The following is a 19,153-nucleotide window of genomic DNA, read 5'->3' on the forward strand; positions in this document are numbered from 1 at the left end:
CAACACACCATTATTGATAGGCAAGGGCCGAAGGTTACTGGATCGTTACTGAGGAAGGCTTAAGTACTTAAGTACAATGAAACACTGATGAAGAAAAGAAATACGCTGCCAGCTGACTAGACGGTTGCAGCTCAATTTCGCAACATCAGGCTTGGGGAAGCTTGATGACGGACCACCAGTCAAAAAATGTCAAAATTTTCTGCAGCTAGAAAATCAAGGTTTGCAGGATCCTTTAAAAGAGACAATAAAAGTCGTGAGTTTATGACAGTGACAATGTGATACAGCAATGTAACTCCAAAGACACCTTGTTCCGGGAAATCAGCCATAATTCGCTCCAACAACATAGGCTTGAACTGGAAGAAGCGTATGGTACAATGCCTTCTCTACGGGCTTCGTCCGTCCAATTTGCCAACATTGGTATCGAATGATAGCTTAAACAGCCTCCGTTTGTAGTTTTCAATCATGGTATCGAAAATGATGATAATGTTCATTTTCATGCAAAAGACAAAACTGGTCCAAGAAAGGAGACCATGGTGGAAGAACGCAGTACAAAGATATCTCCCCCCAGGAGCTAATATCCCAGGGGTTCCGTAGCTATGCATGTGGCAGAGGAAACTCCTATACCAATGCAAAAATTGTGGATCATTGTGAATCAATAAACTGACTAGTGTAGCGTATGTTTTTATATGATCAATAGGGTTCGGATAACAACGTACAGCCGTATTGTATATTTATAAATTCATTTGCTTAGAAAAAATTATTATAAATAAATTTGCGGATTTCATTAAAGTCGAGCGGCTAAGAGTCAGTTTCTAATCACCGAAGGCTATAAGAACTTTTAATCAATATATCGAACCCTATATTTGCAAATAACGTGAGTGCCAAAAAACAAATTTTAAAGGAGAGGGTTTCGTTCGCGTTTTTTTTACGGCCACTAACATAGACGTTTGTCGCTTGACAGGCCGATATCTCCGTAAATAGATGCAATTAGTTTTTAATTTTTTGTGGCTGCTCCCTGACCTTACATTAATAATGGTAGTAATAACAAATTATTGAAGTTAATTAATATATTTTTTATAGATATATTAGCACTTACCTCCCGCACGGCCATATTGAGCCAGCTGAATGGAAATACTTGTGCCTCGAGGACAGCTAAGCAAAAGCGCTTCAAAGTCGCATCCGGCACGTTGATGGGTCCGTAAAGTGGCAGCCAGCAACGCTACCAATTAAAATGAAAATAACAATTAAATTAAATAAAAATAAGAAATGAAAGCTAAATTCGGGCGGAGCCGAAGTTGATATACCCTTGCAATTAAAACCGCATATATATTGCAAACATCGGATAGATTTTAGATTTAGATTTAGATTTTATTTATAATAAATTGGGTTATATTATCATATTCTCATAAGGATCGGCCAACTATATCCGATGTTTGCGATACATATCCGGTTTTAACTGCAAGGGTATACATATCAACTTTCTCTTTTTTTTATTTAACTTTGGCCACGCCCTCTTCCGTTCCCAGAAGAATTTTTTGAATCGTTAATTTATAGTGAATAGTTAATTTTTTTATATAGTTAATTTATATCTCAAAATCTATCTCCGAAATCTTATATCTGACAAATTATATCCAAATCGGCAGATTTTGAAAAGATACCTTCTTTATACCCATATAAATAGCGTTTCCCATACAAGCGGGCTAACATTTTGAACGCGTAGATCGCGAAAACTATAAGAGATAGAACTATCCGATTTGGAAATGGGACTCATATGGTATCCGCGCAGATTAAGTTTGTGTCAAAAATTTTTCACGCCCACTCCCGTCTCCAAAACGGAAATCTTGTTGTAGCGCCAGTTAATTCATGTTTTTGGTAAATGTTTTAATGCCAAACTTTTCCAATGGAAAATCTCCACTTACAAATCAAAATCAATCCAATACGGAAACTTTTTATTCTGCTTCTTTACTAATTCGGTAGTGACGGTGGGGGTAGTGAGGGTCTGCGGCTTTTTTTCCCAAGCGCAAAAATGTGCAACAAAAATTAATTGGTGAGTAGCCATACCTTTAAACTTTAAACGTTTTACATGGGCGGAAACGCCCAAACTGATTGACTTATGCTGGGGCTCAAATTTTGCATATATGCTTGTACTATTTTAGTCGAGCTTAAAATTTTGTTTTTTTTTTAAATTTGACCACGCCTACGACTAACAGCGTAGTCTTTCCGGTTGCTCTCCTTCGAAACGTTTAAAATTATAAATTTATACCTTGACCTTTATTTTCTTTTTAGCTTTTAAGCAGAGACACTTTTAGCTTTTAATGTTCGCTTTTCCCGCGTTTTTAGGCTTAAAAAAAAGCGACACTGAACTGCTGACTTTAAAAGCGCACACAAAATTAAGGGTATTCCGAAAAAATCTTTCCAAAATGTTTTTATATCCAAATCAAAAAATTAAATTATTACACAAAAAAAAGTATTTAATGCGCCAAAAATTTGGGCTTTTGGACCATTGGTAACTGTTAGTTAGAATGTGGTTGGAAGAGATGAGTACCGGTTAATATAGTCGGGAAACTCGATTTTAACCGTCCCCTTTTTTGCAAAAGGTAACTTGTCAAGAATTGTTTAGTCTTAAAGAAATTGGGTGAAAGTGAAAATTTGATTTGGAGCGGTCACCAAAAAGCTGTCACGGAGTCACCACAAATATTTTATATAAGCTCTTAAATATATGGCGATTAATATCATCTTAGCCATCCAAAATTATGTCCAGAAGTTATGCAAAAAAAAAAATTTCGAAAATGAATCAAAAAAAGGTGTAGCAATCCATCAAATACAGAGTAAAAAGTAAGAATATTAAATTTGATGTTTTTCGATTTAAAGTAAAGGAAACCGTGATTATGCGATAGGGGCTGTTATAGGGCATATGGCGGGAAACTGCAACGGCTAAGGAGCACAGAACTAACATTATTTTCCCACAGAAAACAATTTTGGAAATATGGCAAATTAAACTTTTATGTCTGTTAGGACAACAAGATTATAAGCCTAACTTATCTTTTTATTACAAAAATTTTATATTTAGGTCCACTAAGTCCGTTAAATTACCGAGCGTTTTCCGTAACGGCAAAATAGTGTCCAAGATTCCCTTTCAGGAATAAGCCCGATATTTTAGTCATTATTTTTTTATATTTAAGCTAATGTAAACAATCATTCCTAGACTAATCCCATAACAATCTACGTTTTCTACGGTGAATTTTGACTAAGCTCCCAAGTATCTTGAAAATATTAGTCAAACCAGTTTATTTATTTCTATTTAAAAGCCGTTTAGCCGTCAATTTTATTTTATGGTTATTTGAAAGCCTATTAGGAACATTTTTTGATTTTGCAAAGCGAATTAAGAATTCCTGATTAGGAATATATGTATATACTTTATAGGGTCGAAGACGTCTTCTTCACTGCGTTGCACACTTTTGGCCAAAATTATAATACCTTCTGAGGGTATAAATATATTTAAAGTTTTGTGAACTCCTTCTAGTAATAAGTAATAGTGTCGACTAATACCTCAAGATATGGATCCTTAGCATTAAAAATGAGCGAAGCTCTTTTATTTTATCCGTTTCAGATGCAAAACCTTAATATAGGAGCTGGCCTTAACAATTCCTAAAATGTTAAATTTTCAATGTTTCACCAAGTTCTGAGATGATAATGATAAAATGATTTTATCGCAGGATTTTTTCCAAACTCTTGGAACTGGACCTTCCCAGGAGCCCAATTTAAAATAAAATTCCTCTTCTTGTTCTTAGAAAGTGACGTCTTACCAAGGTATACCAATGTGGAAAAACTTCGGAGCTTAGGATCTTTGACTTTAACTAGGTTTTAGATAAAACGAAACAATTGGACGCTAATATTATTATAAAGTATAGGAACCTTCCTGCGTAAACCTCTACCATTCTGATATATAAAAGTTAGAAAGAGTTTATTTGTTTTTTAAGGCGGCGTGGCAAAGGGGGAGGAGTTTGACTGCAACCGGCTAAATACTTTTTTTTATGTCCTTGTCTGATGATTTTGCTCAAATATTTTGGTCGGCCATTTTTTTAACCGATATAACCAAATATTTGTTTTACAGTTGAGTTCCCTGTAAGGACTTTGGTGCATTTGGGTAATAAGACTCAATAACCACGTACTTGTTTAAGGGACGAGGTACCTTGCTGTGCATTGCAAGTATGCTATCATTTCCACTTACCCTGTAACACACGCAACTTGCCAATCCACATTCATAGCACTGAAGTGCCAAGCCGGACTTGAGCCGACGCCTCTTTTACATAATGCCCAAGAAGGGCCTAGTTCACACCCCGAAAGCGTTACCCATTAATCCCAGCATTAGCATTCAGAGCTATGGTATGGGTCACCACAATCTCATTTCTATATGATCACCCAACACATTCCACTTGAAATTACACTGTCACATTCCTCACATTAGTGCCTCATTTACAGGAGTAACATCGATGTCTCTTTTCCCCAATGGACCTGCACCTCCAATGTGTCGACAACCTGTACCATAAATCACCTCATGCAATTACCCATTCGGCCAGCGTCTCACCCCGCGTATATTTAGAATATCAAGGTATTTGGCTGGACATCTGACTGAACTACAGAGAGGCCAATAATGGCAGAATTGTTACAACGGGATTACCCACATCCCCACATAGCAGCAAACGACCCAGATATATTGGTGCATATCGCTGCTACATGGTCTTTCCTGTCCTCGTAGAATACAAGAATATATTCTGTGAATCAAATCATTTCCGAAAGTGTCACGCCCTCACGAATAATTATTTTAGAACTACATTACAGAAATTTATTTTAAAAAGTATTAATACCAATCTAATCATATGGCTAATAAGGATAGAAAACCGAATTCATCCAAATCGAACGTTTCTTGGAGGAGTTATAGATATTAATACTCCGATTCTTATAATGGCGAGCTCCAATCGTAAAGGCGGGGGTCTCGGAGACTATACCTTATCTCGCTAGCCACAAATTTATGGAAATGTTTTTGTAGTGCCAGTTCATTAAAGTTTTTAGAAAATTTTTTCGTGCTATTGTTCCACTATTAACTATTTCATACTAAACTATTCAAAAGATCAAAAGATTTTTAGAGGAGTTAGTATTTTTTCAATTCCCTTACTTCAGCTGTTATTTCCAAGGCACAAGACTATGCAACACAGTGAAAATTTTTTCCTGCCTAGGGCAAGAGCAAAACTCTGAGAACATTCGATAAAAAGGTCTACTGCTGGTATACCAGTGCTATTTTAGATATGTTTTAATGTACATAGACCAGTGGGGGCAAATGCACACGTGCTTAGATTTGAGTGTATGCATAGCCAGCGCCGGTTTTAGGTACGACGAACCTGGGCCACCGCCCAGGGCCTCGCCCTTAAAAAGGCCTCGCACGCGCTTGTAAATTAAAAAAATATGTACATTAATCAATTTGTTAATGTGTATTTATTAGTGTTTGCATAGTCGTATAACGTCATCTAAGTTCCATTTGAAACAATTTTTGAATGTAATCGATCTCACGCCATGTGATTATACATATGTATGTCGCAGATTAGTGAACATAATATGTTAAGTTTGAAAGTAACCGATATTATGTTAGACGAATACAGAGGAATGTACTAGAAGACTGGTAATTCGATAGAGCTTCATTTGGGTAAATAGTTCCTAGAAACGCAGGTCGTGGAGATCCGTATCGGCAGCGAAGAGCGACGGCGGAGATGAGATTGACGCGCTCTCTCTAAAGCAGTAAATGAGGGCACTAATTTTCATTCGATCAAAGTCAGTCAGTGGACCTGGTAACGCCCGCAGTGCCGGGACTACTAAAAGGAGCTGAAAAACAGTATTCACAATTGTTGTTTGAAATGGGAATCGGGAGTCTTTAAACTGGCGACGAGAAGAAAAACTGGACTATAAATACTACCGGCCAAATTAAAGAAAAAAAAAAACGAAATAAAGAAGTAACTGGAAAAAAAAAGGGCGCGTGCCTCGCCGTTACATATATACATATATATGTAGGAGGCGCAAAAAGGGAACCGGTGAGAAAAGAAAAGGTGGACACAAGCCGATTAAATTCCGGCGGCTGCGCTAAGAGAGTCTGTTCCTAAGAGAACGATATTAAAATAAGAGCGAACGCAATGTCGCATGAAGAGAATCTTTTCCAAATGGAACGAGATTAAGCAGCGTTAGCCGATTAAATTCCGGCTGCTGCATTAAAGGAGCCGGTTTCAAAGGGAATGCGATCTAGAGAAAAAGAGCAGCGTTAGCGGATTAAATTCTAGCTGTTGCATTAAGAGAGCCGGTTCCAAAGGGCATTCCCTCCAAAGGGAGAGAAAAAAAAAGAAGAAGAGCGAAACATAATTTGAGATGTTCGCATAAAGAGTCTATTCAAAATGGAATGAGACCAATAACAAAAAAAATATGAGATTGCTAAAGGCCATCTAATTTTAATTATCTTTCAGGTTATACTAAACATGACGGAGTTAAAACCATTCCTGTGCCAGGGAATGGATAAAGCGCTATTGAAGACTCAGTGGAAGGCGTGGTTGCGCTCGTTTAATATATATTATATATATTGACACGGAGGAGATCACATCCGTATGTAAGAAGAGAAACAAGCTTCTCCACCTGGGTGGACCGCAGCTCCAGGCTGTACTTTACAGCATACCGGGAGTATTAATCCCTTTTGTCGAAGAGGAGCAAAATGAGACCTTAACACCTCTTGTTACCAAATTGAACGAGTATTTTTCACCGCAGCGCAACTCGGCTTTTGAGAGACATTTGTTTCGATCGATGACCCCAGTAGAGGGAGAATGTTTCACAGAGTTTTTGATGAGGCTTCGCCGCCAAATAGTTAAATGTTCATTTGGAGAGACCAAAGAATAGATAGAGGATATCTGTCTAAAAGATAGGATCATCGATGTCTGGGCTTCGTTCGAGCTAAAAAAGAAGCTATTGGAAAATGAATTTACTTTGGAGGAGGTCATAAAAACATGTAATATCGACGAACAAGTTAATAAACAAACACAATCTATGATCCCGCAATCGAATGCAAATAGCATCAACAAAATAATTCTGCGCAGCGCGAGTTTCGAATGTGGCAGATGTGGCCAAAAAGGGCACCAAGAGAATAGTTTGGACTGCCCAGCCAGAAACGCGAAATGCAGAAAATGCGAAAGGATTGGACATTTTTATCGGAAATGCCGTACAAGGAAAAGGAAGCCATACGACAGATGGGAAGGACCGGATAAAAGCCACGACAACGTGATAATTCTACAATCAAGTCCATATCTAGTGGAATATGGATCATCACGAGAAGAAGAAATTCCATGTAAAATAGGGGGCGATGCAGTCACTATGATATTTGATTCGGGCTCGAAGTACAATCTAATAAGTCAGTCGGATTGGCGATAATTGGGCGAGAAAAGGGCAGTATTGTTTAAATCGCGCGCGGAATCAGCCAACCAGTTTCGCGCATGTGCTTCTGATCATCTGCTTAAAGTGCTACAAGTTTTTGAAGTCCCGATTTCGGTGCTAAACGATCCTGAACTGATTGCTACTTTTTACGTCATTGAAAATAGTAGACAATCGCTGTTGGGACGTTGTGACGAACACGGTGAAGTGGATACCGATTGGTAGCATACTCTGCCTACGGGACCGGCCTAGCTCAGTGAAGAGTCCAGGGGATTGGGTTACTTCCTAATCAGGATCACCGCCACACAATAAAATTTTGTAGACAGAGTTGGAAAGGATTAGGAGGGGAAACAGTAATTTCGGGTGGACATGAATATGAGACAAACAGCTTTTGTTATTGAAGAACTGAGATGGGATAGTTCTTCTGCTTGGCCCGCCCTTCCTGTAAAGACTTATTAATTATTGCTGCCTTTACCCATTTAAATAGAAATCGTTTAGCTCAGGTGCCCATAAAAATAAACTTATTTACTTCATTTCAACTGTTCTTCAGTTCACAATCCATTATATATTTCCTCTAATTTTCATCTTTCTTTCTCCTTACAATCTACTTAGCCTAAGTCTTTACTCCTACTGGTTTTCTTTAATCCTAATCAATTGAAATTAAATTGTCTTAACCGCTAGAATTTCAATAAAGTTTGAATACGAAAACTAAAAATTATATGGGGTAGATTAAGAAAGAATATTTTGGAATCTTACATCTAGTTTGTTTAATAGTTTTTATAGATTAATTTATCATACGCTTTCTTTTATAATAGCATAGTTAGGCAATCAGATTATTTGGGTACTCACAAACCAATCCCTCGACGTCTGCAGGCCTGTAGACTGGAGCGCTGTGTGGCTTGATGAAGGGTGATTAATTCAAAGTAAAATTATGGGGTCTTGCTAATCCTGATGCCAAAACCCGAATTATGCACTATAGAAAAAAGGTATGAGTACAGGTCTAATACAAGAAAATTAACTAAGAAAAAAAAAAAAAAAAAATAAGTATTCCGTTTAAATTATTTATTCCGTTAATTAATGATCCGCGCAGGACTCCTCGCCGTTCGCGGCTTGAGCGTGGTCCGGCTCCGTGCACGTTTAGAGGCTGATCGAGGGGTGTTCGCACTTGACCACTTGTCGTGGCTGTGCTTCGCTCGGGACTTCGGGATTGGCGAGGGTACTTTCCGGTCGCCGGTGGCTTTCTCTGGCACTACCCGTCCGAGTTCTATTAAAAGGGTCCTGTTAGTCACCTGGCGCGTCGATCTTTTCCCTGCTTACCTGTAGGTTTTCCCACCCACGTGCAGTTGCCGAAATCTGCGCACAACACGGCCAAGTCTGTCAGTTGCCCCACTGATTCGACTGCGTTGTCGCCCCCTTTTGGGGTTTATTATTTTTCCCGGGTTTACTGGAGGTGTGCTCTTTTAATATGCGTCTTTTCGCTTCAAGACTTTAAATGCAAAAGAACACTTATATCTAGCGCATCTTAAAATGGCAGTCAAGGATGTTGCCGTACTTCAGTTGTGACGCGATCGAGGTGCCAGAAAGTTTGCGCTTAACAGCCCAAATTTGGGTTAACAGCGAAGTTGTTATCGACTTCATATTTATCTAACTAAAATTTATTTTCATAATTTTCTTTTGTATTTTAAGTCGTACCCTCACACCACAGGTTTTATCGACGTGATATTACCGGAGATGAAAGCTGAAAAAGGGTACATCACCAGAGATCCTTGGCATGGAAGGTTCCTAGCTCTTTCCCTTTTTTGTCTTCTAGTAAATATAACGACTGACCTCGCTTCTCTTTTATTCTAGCTTTTATTCCTACAGGTGCTAATTTGGCATTAATATGCGAAGCCTGGTTGCTTAAGACAAAATTTCTTTTTATTACTTCCTGACCTACGTCAAAGGTTCGGTGTCGGAAACGTAAATCATACTCATCTCTGTTTTTCTGGTATGCTTTTGCCATTCGCTTGGCGATATCCGCTCGGATTTTCGGGAATTCGTCTGATCTAGCGATCTTTGCTGATCCTTCGGACAACATATGGATATTTCGTAGCAACTTATAGTCTTTGCCATGCGTGAGCATGTGCTGGCCAAAGACTACATAGTATGGTGATTCTCCAATGGATTGGTGTATACCATTCCTCAATGCAGAGTTTATACTTCCTATATAACTATCCCACAATCTTTGATCTGATCGAATATAGCTTCTGAGAGCAGCATTTATTGAACGATTTACACGCTCCGCCGCATTTGACTGCGGGGAGTACGCACCTGTGAAAATATGTTGGATTCCGTGCTTAGCAGTAAAGGCTGCGAAGTCCTGGCTTTTAAACTGAGTGCCATTATCGCTCACCAAAACTTCCGGAGTTCCAAAACACACCAAAATATCGTCCTTTAAATAGTCGATCACTACCTTAGAAGTGAATTTCTTAACAGGCTTAAGCCAAGTGAATTTAGAAAAATGGTCTAGGAGAATTAGTATCCCTATGTTCCCGTTCCGGGTTCTGGGAAATGGACCGATAAAGTCTACATAGATCCGTTGAAACGGTCTTTCACTAGTGGCTTGACAACCCATTGGCGGGCGAAGACGTTGCGTCGGATGTTTGCAGGTTTTGCATATATCACAACGAGCTACATAATTTCGAACATCGGTTACCATATTCGGCCAATAAAAGTTTCTTCGAATTCGCTCAAGACATTTGGCTACTCCACCATGTGCCGATGATGGTTGATCATGTGCAGACTGAATTACGCCTGCTCTCAATTCACTTGGGACCCAGAGCTTATAGTCGCCCTCGTCAACTTGTGGATTTTCGCTGGCAAAGCCTGCTCTATAATATATATAGATATCCACGACTCGAAATCCCGGTACTTTTGCATCTTGTACACGGTCTCTTAACTGACGGTATTCGTCTGATTGAAATGTGTCTGATCAATCTCTGGCAGGATGTCTACATCTATCTCTGCGATTTCTGTCGAGACCTCGAACGACCGTGAAGAGGCGTCTGGTACAACATTTTGGACCCCCTTGCGATGCTCAATTGTAAAAACAAAGCCTTGTAACTTAATAGCCCAACGGGCTAGTCTCCCGCTGAGGTCTGTTTGTTTCATTAACCATCGCAAGGCTGAGTGATCGGTTATGACCGTAAAACTGTGACCTTCTACATACATACGAAACTTCTGGATTGCGAACACGACGGAAAGACATTCTAACTCTGTAACTGTGTAGTTACGTTGAGCTCCATTCAATTTTTGGGACATATATGCGATAGGACGCTCGTTGCCTAATTCGTCGCACTGTGCTAATACTCCCCCGACTCCACATTTAGATGCATCGCATTGTATTAGAAACGGCTTGTCATAGTCTGGATGAACTAGAAGCGGAGCGGAACAAAGCTTATGCTTGATTTCGTCGAATGCAGTTTGTGCATCTTCGTTTCAAGTGAAAGTCTTTCCTCGAAGTAGGTCTGTAAGTGGGACTGTTATGGTTGAAAAGTGAGATATAATCCGACGGTACCAACCGCACATGCCAAGGAAGCGTCTTAGTTGCGTTTGACTTTTGGGGACAGGAAACTCAGATACCGCACTGATCTTTTTCGGGTTTACTTGTAGTGTTCCTTCGCCTACCACGTAACCTAAATATTCGACCTTCCGGAGACCAAATTGGCTCTTTTTAATATTGATCGTTAGACCGGCATGCCGTAAACGAGTCGCAACTTCTGAGAGGTGCTTTAAATGATCGTCAAAGCTTGATGACATAACCAGAAGGTCGTCCAAATAGACAAATACGTGAGATTTCAGTTGGTAGGGTATGACCTGATCCATAAGACGACACATCGTCTGAGGGGCGTTGCACAGTCCAAATGGCATACGCCTAAATTGGTATAATGGCCTATTCGGAACTGTGAATGCGGTTTTTGGGCGAGACTGCGGGTCTAAATTGATTTGCCAAAAGGCATCTTTCAAATCAATTTTTAAAATGCAGTGAACTGGAGGAAGGCGGCTCAAAAGTCCCTCTAGGTTTGAAATTGGGTATGAATCTTTTATTGTAACATCGTTCACCTTTCTCGAATCTAAGCAAAACCTAACTTTATCTGGCTTGACTATTAAAACGACAGGAGATGACCACGATGATGTTAGGGCTTCTTCAATAACTCCTAGTTTTATCATCCTATCAATCTCCGTACATAGAAGTTTTTCACGCGCGGGTGACAAAGGGTAATGCCTCTGTTTTAATGGCTTGGCATTGCCGGTATCAATCGAATGTTCGATTAAGTTTGTCATGCCAAGACCATCTCTGTCGGATGACGGGAAGAAATCTATTACACTTTTTAGTCTGGATTTCTGGACTTCCGATAAATTGAGCTTTGTGGATTCTACTTCAAAGTTCAATTCATTCACCCTGCCTCCTAGGGAGACGGAGATTCCGAATTTTTCCCAAAAGTCCATCCCACAAATAACTTATTGTGTAATAGATGGTACTATTAAAAATTCCATATCTTTTTTTGTGTTATTATAATTAATCGGAATGGTTATAGTACCAAAAGTGGATTGTTTCGTTCCGTCTGCCGTTCGTACGTTGCCGTGCGCCCTAGAGAACTTGTATTTTCCCGAAACAATACTTTTAGCTAAAGTTCCTCCGACTACGCTTTTATTAGCTCCACTATCTAGTAAAGCTAAATACGGTTCATCGAGTAAAACTAGATTTGCAAAAGGACGAATGTCATTGCTTACTTTGCTTATTGCTGATATTAAACAACTATTGTATTGGTGTTTTGATTTCCAGAAGTCCCGCTGTCTTGTTGCTGAACGACTTGTAGTTTTTCTGTCGGTATTGTTTGTAAAGATTCTTCGCTTCGTTTCGTTATATTCTTTTAGTCGAACATGATAAGGCTTAAAAGACCGGGTGTTAGAATGGTCAGATGACTGTACCGATCCTTTGCGGATTGATACATGTTCGGTCGTTTTATTCTTGTCTTCGTCCGAGTCTACATTCGGGCATCCGTTCTCGGAATGGTACGGTTGTCCGCTTGGAAGTTTCCCGATTTTTGTGAACATTTTGGACATGATGGCTTATACATATTTAATGCGCCACAACCATAGCAAAATACTCGGTGCGGCTGGGGACAATCTTTAAATCTATGACCTATAGTCTCACAGTTCCAACATTTCGTTCGATTCTCATTTCGAATCGCCGAAATCTGGGGTTCGTTTTCTTGAAAGGGTACTACGGATTCTTCGTCTATCGATATTTCATTTATGTTTCGCCTTACAGCTGGGTTACGGAAGTTGTTCTTAGCTCTTAGAGAATTGAAGAACTCTTAGTGACGGTGACAGTGTCTGCGTAACGCGGCTATAGTTGGGGTTTCTATATGCAAGATGTCGTGTCCTGTGTCATTGTCTGTCATTGGCTCAGAAAAGGCATCCACAATGGCCAAGATTGAGTCGAGAAAATCATCGAAACATTCATAACTTCCTTGCTTCCTTCTACGCATTGATCTGATCTGATCTTTGGTCTTTATATCTCTTTCTCAAACGAGAACAAAGTACGTGCCATTCATCTGCTCTACACTTCTAAGACATCTCCAAAAGAATGTTAATGCTGGGCCTACAAACAATAAATTTGCGTACTCATACAAGAGATCGAAGTTTCCATTCAACGATCGTCGCGTTAATATGTTTACCCGGTAATAAAGTCATCAACAAAAATGTCTTTTGGTGAACCAGAAAACTGTAGTTTCCAGTGAACCAATAAGCTTGAAATTTGGTCTGGTCGGATGATGTGGTCCTCTCTACGATTATCTAGTGAACGATTACCTGAGATATTATGGTTAACGGACACGTGATGATCAAAAGGCTGATTTATTAGGGGGTCTGCTGGAGGCAGCTCCGTATCCCATTCAAGGGATTGTCTTTGGGAGGACGGTATGTTAAGGTTTTGCATCGCCAGACTAATTTGTTCTGATAACGTTGAAGAGAGTTGGGCTTGGTAAGATTCTAACGCATTTGCTATGAGTTCCTGAATTCTCCCTTCTGAAACGCTATTTGTTCGTTGCGAACCTCCTACACGTGGTGAGCGCTGAGCTTGCGAACTTGTGCTTGGACGACTATTGGATCCAGTAGTTGTTGATCTTGTGGTAGGTCTAGTATTGGGGCGATTTCTTGGGATGGCACCTGTTCGCGAGTTTGATGTAGATCCGTTTTGGACCCTTGGAATTTCTAAATTAGCGTCCTGTGTTTCCCTTGTGCTATTAGTTAGCTGCGAGGGTAGACATGGCTGACGACAATTGGGACATGTTTCATTTTGCTGTAACCACGTAGTTACACACGTGCGATGAAAACGGTGTTTACAGGGTGTTTCAACAAATTCTGTATCCGCGTTGGATTCATTGCATACGGAGCATTGCACCGACTCAACGGGCAATCTCGAAGTATTTTCAGGACTCCGCCTGACTGACATTATTTCGTTTTCAATATTTTACCACAACAAAGTATATTTATATGCAGTTACTAATACTACTAACTTGCTACAAGTTGGCACTACTAACAAAATTCGGAAGCCTGAATTTTCAACTGATAATCTGGGTCTTATCCTTTGCTATAACGATTCCCTTTTTAATATTACAATAGCTTTGTCTGCATCTTCACATTTAAACTGAATCTAAAATAACCTGATGTGTTCATTGCGCTAAATGAAAGAGTATCCTGCTGAATTGTTCCAGCACGAATCAATCTCGATTTCGTTTAGGCAACTTAACTTATTAAATGAATTATGACAATAGTTGAGGCCGTAATATTCTGGAATGAGGTACTGTTGAATTTTCCAACAACAACAATTCTCTAACTCCTGGAGATATTAACGGGTTGTATTAGGGTTTCAAGTGTTTAAGAAAGAGTTACCACTGAATTTCCCAATGAATACAATCTCGATTTCTTTTAACTTGAATAAATATATACGATCTAACGTTCTACACCTTTAGTTTATTCCCTGGTCTGCTTTTAAGGTGTTTCCCAAAATGCAGCAATCCTAGAAGAATAAGCAAAGGATTACGGAAACTAAAAAAACTTTTCTAGATGGATGACTGTTAGGGTATGTTGGGGAAAGCTCGGAAAAGCATGGTGGTATTCTGGTTATTCTTTTGTTTCGCTTGCTTGCTCGCCCCACGGTGGGCGCCATTTATTCTGTGACGAACACGGTGAAGTCGATACCGATTGGTAGCATACTCTGCCTACGGGACCGGCCTAGCTCAGTGAAGAGTCCAGGGGATTGGGTTACTTCCTAATCAGGATCACCGCCACACAATAAAATTTTGTAGACAGAGTTGGAAAGGATTAGGAGGGGAAACAGTAATTTCGGGTGGACATGAATATGAGACAAACAGCTTTTGTTATTGAAGAACTGAGATGGGATAGTTCTTCTGCTTGGCCCGCCCTTCCTGTAAAGACTTATTAATTATTGCTGCCTTTACCCATTTAAAGAGAAATCGTTTAGCTCAGGTGCCCATAAAAATAAACTTATTTACTTCATTTCAACTGTTCTTCAGTTCACAATCCATTATATATTTCCTCTAATTTTCATCTTTCTTTCTCCTTACAATCTACTTAGCCTAAGTCTTTACTCCTACTGGTTTTCTTTAATCCTAATCAATTGAAATTAAATTGTCTTAACCGCTAGAATTTCAATAAAGTTTGAATACGAAAACTAAAAATTATATGGGGTAGATTAAGAAAGAATATTTTGGAATCTTACATCTAGTTTGTTTAATAGTTTTTATAGATTAATTTATCATACGCTTTCTTTTATAATAGCATAGTTAGGCAATCAGATTATTTGGGTACTCACAAACCAATCCCTCGACGTCTGCAGGCCTGTAGACTGGAGCGCTGTGTGGCTTGATGAAGGGTGATTAATTCAAAGTAAAATTATGGGGTCTTGCTAATCATGATGCCAAAACCCGAATTAAGCACTATAGAAAAAAGGTATGAGTACAGGTCTAATACAAGAAAATTAACTAAGAAAAAAAAAAAAAAAATAAGTATTCCGTTTAAATTATTTATTCCGTTAATTAATGATCCGCGCAGGACTCCTCGCCGTTCGCGGCTTGAGCGTGGTCCGGCTCCGTGCACGTTTAGAGGCTGATCGAGGGGTGTTCGCACTTGACCACTTGTCGTGGCTGTGCTTCGCTCGGGACTTCGGGATTGGCGAGGGTACTTTCCGGTCGCCGGTGGCTTTCTCTGGCACTACCCGTCCGAGTTCTATTAAAAGGGTCCTGTTAGTCACCTGGCGCGTCGATCTTTTCCCTGCTTACCTGTAGGTTTTCCCACCCACGTGCAGTTGCCGAAATCTGCGCACAACACGGCCAAGTCTGTGTTGCTGTTGCGCCACTGATTCGACTGCGTTGTCGCCCTCTTTTGGGGTTTATTATTTTTCCCGGGTTTACTGGAGGTGTGCTCTTTTAATATGCGTCTTTTCGCTTCAAGACTTTAAATGCAAAAGAACACTTATATCTAGCGCATCTTAAAATGGCAGTCAAGGATGTTGCCGTACTTCAGTTGTGACGCGATCGAGGTGCCAGAAAGTTTGCGCTTAACAGCCCAAATTTGGGTTAACAGCGAAGTTGTTATCGACTTAATATTTATCTAACTAAAATTTATTTTAATAATTTTCTTTTGTATTTTAAGTCGTACCCTCACAACGTGACACAGCAATCAAACTCAAGGTTCTTAAACTGGGTTTTAGAAGGCCGAGCTTTCCCCCAAATGACGTGATGTGTCGGTCAAGCTGCCCATTGATAAGTCAATAGTCCCAGTGAAGCAACCAATGAGGCGAGTGCCAACAGCGTTGGAAAGTAAAGTCACCGATAAATTGGAGGAAGCCTTAAATTTGGATATCATCGAACCAGTATTGGGCCCGAGCGCTGGATATCGCCAGTGGTGATAGCGTTTAAGGACGACGGGGATAGTCGGGTATGTTTGGACATGAGGCGCGCAAACAAAGCAATACAACGAGAAAACTACCGGTTGCCAACGTTCGAAACGTTTATGACCAAGCTGGAAGGTGCCAAGTATTTTTCGCGACTCGATTTAAAGAGCGCTACCATCAGCTGGAGCTGACCGAGTCCAGCCGAGAAATAACTACCTTCATAACGCATCGCGGTTTATTTCGATATAAGCGGCTGATGTTTGGCGTGAATTCAGCCCCAAAAATATTATAACGGTTAATGGAGGAAATGTTGGCCCCCTGTCAGAATGCTTTGAATTACATTCATGACGGGATCATATTTGGCAAAAATATTGAGGAGCATGACAAATCACTCGCAAAGGTCAAGGAAATATTTCGAGAAAATAACGTAGCACTAAATTAGAAGAAATTCGTATTTCGAGTACAGAAATTAAAATTTCTAGGTCATATCCTCTCGGATAAGGGGATCGAAGTTGACTCCGAGAAAGTAAAGGTGATTACAACGTTTAGAACGCCCAAAAATAAAGAAGAGGTACGCAGTTTCATCGGTTTATTCACATACATTGGGAAATTTGTATCTGATCTGGCGGATAATACAGAGCCTTTGAGGAAATTACTGAAAAGCCATGAAACGTTCTGTTGGGGCAAGCCACAGGAAAAAGCATTCCAAAATCTCAAAGCTAAGATTTCCACAGTTCCAATGCTGTCATACTTTAACCTGCAGGATAAAACGTGTTTGATCGCAGATGCCAGCGCAGTAGCCTTGGGAGCAGTGTTAGTGCAATTTGATAAATCGTTTGCTAGTAAGAGTTTGTCGTCGGTAGAAAAAAGATATTCACAAACAGAAAAAGAAAGCCTGGCTTGGTGTGGGCGGTGGAAAAATTTTGTTATTATTTAGCGGGATTAAAGTTTGATCTGATAACTGATCACAAGCCACATGAATTAATCTTTAAACCAACTTCGCGACCTCCGGCCAGGATTGAAAGGTGGTTGCTGCGATTACAATCTTACCGATTCCGTGGGGTATATAAGGCAGGAAAGGAGAATATTGCCGACTCACTATCAAGACTTTGCGAAGTAACCGATGCAGACCCTTATGACTGGGTTGGTGAGGAACACATATTTGTCAACCTCATTTGTCAACATAGGTGTCAACCTCAATTCCTAGATCGCTCTCTATATCGAAGGTCACAGAGATGAGCACCCAGGATGAGGAAATAATAGACGTGATGACATGCCTTGGTCAGGATTAATGGAACTCAAATATGTCTAGCTCGTACTATTCATTTCGTTTAGAACTCTCGATTGTGGGAAATATTCTATTGCGGGGCACAAGACTAGTAATTCCACGGAAGTTACGTGAACCAGTACCAGAACCAGTACTTAACTCGCTCATGAAGGGCATCCCGGGATAAGCGCTATGAAACGGAGGCCGTTTCATAGTTTCCAAAGTTTGTTGGCCGTGTATGGAAAAGGACACAGAACAGTATGTTAAGGAGTGCCGCGATTGCCTGTTGGTATCAATGCCATCAAATCCGGCCCCCATGAAAAGACATCCGTTCCCGAATGGACACTAGAGATGCGTAGCGACCGATCTTTTGGGCCCTTTACCAAATGGTGAGAATGTACTCGTATTCATAGACTATTACTCGCGCTATATGGAATTCAAACTCATCAAGTCGATATCATCGAAAACCATTAATGAGGAAATGGAAGAGATCTTCTCCAGATTGGGGTTCCCGGAAACATTAACAACTGAAAATGGGAGACAATTTGTCAGCGTCGAGTTTAAAAATTTTTGTGAAAGCAGTGGCATTCAGCTAATGTTAACTCCCCCATACTGGCCCCAGGCCAACGGCGAAGTAGGAAACATGAACAGATCTCTGGTGAAGCGCCTAAAGACAGCTCATACCAAAAACGACAATTACAAGAAAGAAATTAAAAAATTTGTGGTTATGTATAACGTCACTCCACACGGGACCACGGGCGCACCACCAACAGAGCTAATGTTTAACAGAGTGATTAGGGACAAAATTCCTGGCATACTAGACCTCGTGGGCGAAACGGTTGATTCAGAAGAGAAAGAAAGGGACGTCTGGAAGAAAGAGAAAGGGAAAGAGTTAGCCGACAACGCTAGGAAAGCGGGAGTGACCGATATAAAAGTAGGTGAAAAAGTTCTCCTAAAAATCGTCTAACTCGGTGAGTTAGATCGAAATCGTCTAACTCGGTGAGCCTTGATGTTGAGATATCTCCCTCAGCTATTCCTTTACAGCCGGTTGCCGAAACTCTGACGCCACAGGAAACTCCGGCATCAAAGGACCTCCCTGACCCGAACGAGAACCTGAAGCTTCGTCTGGAGAAATAAGAAGGGGTGTGGAGATCCGTATCGGCAGCGAAGAGCGACGGCGGAGATAAGATTGACGCGCTCTCTATAAGGTAGTAAATGAGGGCACTAATGTTCATTCTATCAAAGTCAGTCAGTGGACCTGGTAACGCCCGCAGTGCCGGGACTACTAAAAGGAGCTGAAAACCGTTTTCAATTGTTGTTTGAACTGGGAATCGGGATTCTTTACAGAGATGATGAAATATTTGCAGGAAATTGTGAAATTGAACAGAGGTAGAAACTAGGCGATGGCTTGCGAGTCATAGAGGAACACGAAGCAACCACGTAGGCGACTTGGTGTGCTATAAGAA

General features: G+C 40.3%; 1 protein-coding gene across 8 annotated transcripts in view; it reads right to left on the minus strand.

Moving 5' to 3' along the window:
- Nucleotides 1-19,153, minus strand: part of LOC138926556 (uncharacterized) — a 463,340-nt gene that overhangs the window by 352,834 nt on the left and 91,353 nt on the right. For all 8 annotated transcript variants that reach the window (XM_070281100.1, XM_070281102.1, XM_070281103.1 and 5 more), the window contains exon 4: nucleotides 1,097-1,219. In XM_070281100.1, coding sequence (XP_070137201.1) covers nucleotides 1,097-1,219 — 123 coding nt within the window. The remainder of the gene's footprint in view (nucleotides 1-1,096; nucleotides 1,220-19,153) is intronic.

Source organism: Drosophila bipectinata, chromosome 3R, assembly GCF_030179905.1.
Source record: "Drosophila bipectinata strain 14024-0381.07 chromosome 3R, DbipHiC1v2, whole genome shotgun sequence".
Classification (NCBI taxonomy): domain Eukaryota; kingdom Metazoa; phylum Arthropoda; class Insecta; order Diptera; family Drosophilidae; genus Drosophila; species Drosophila bipectinata.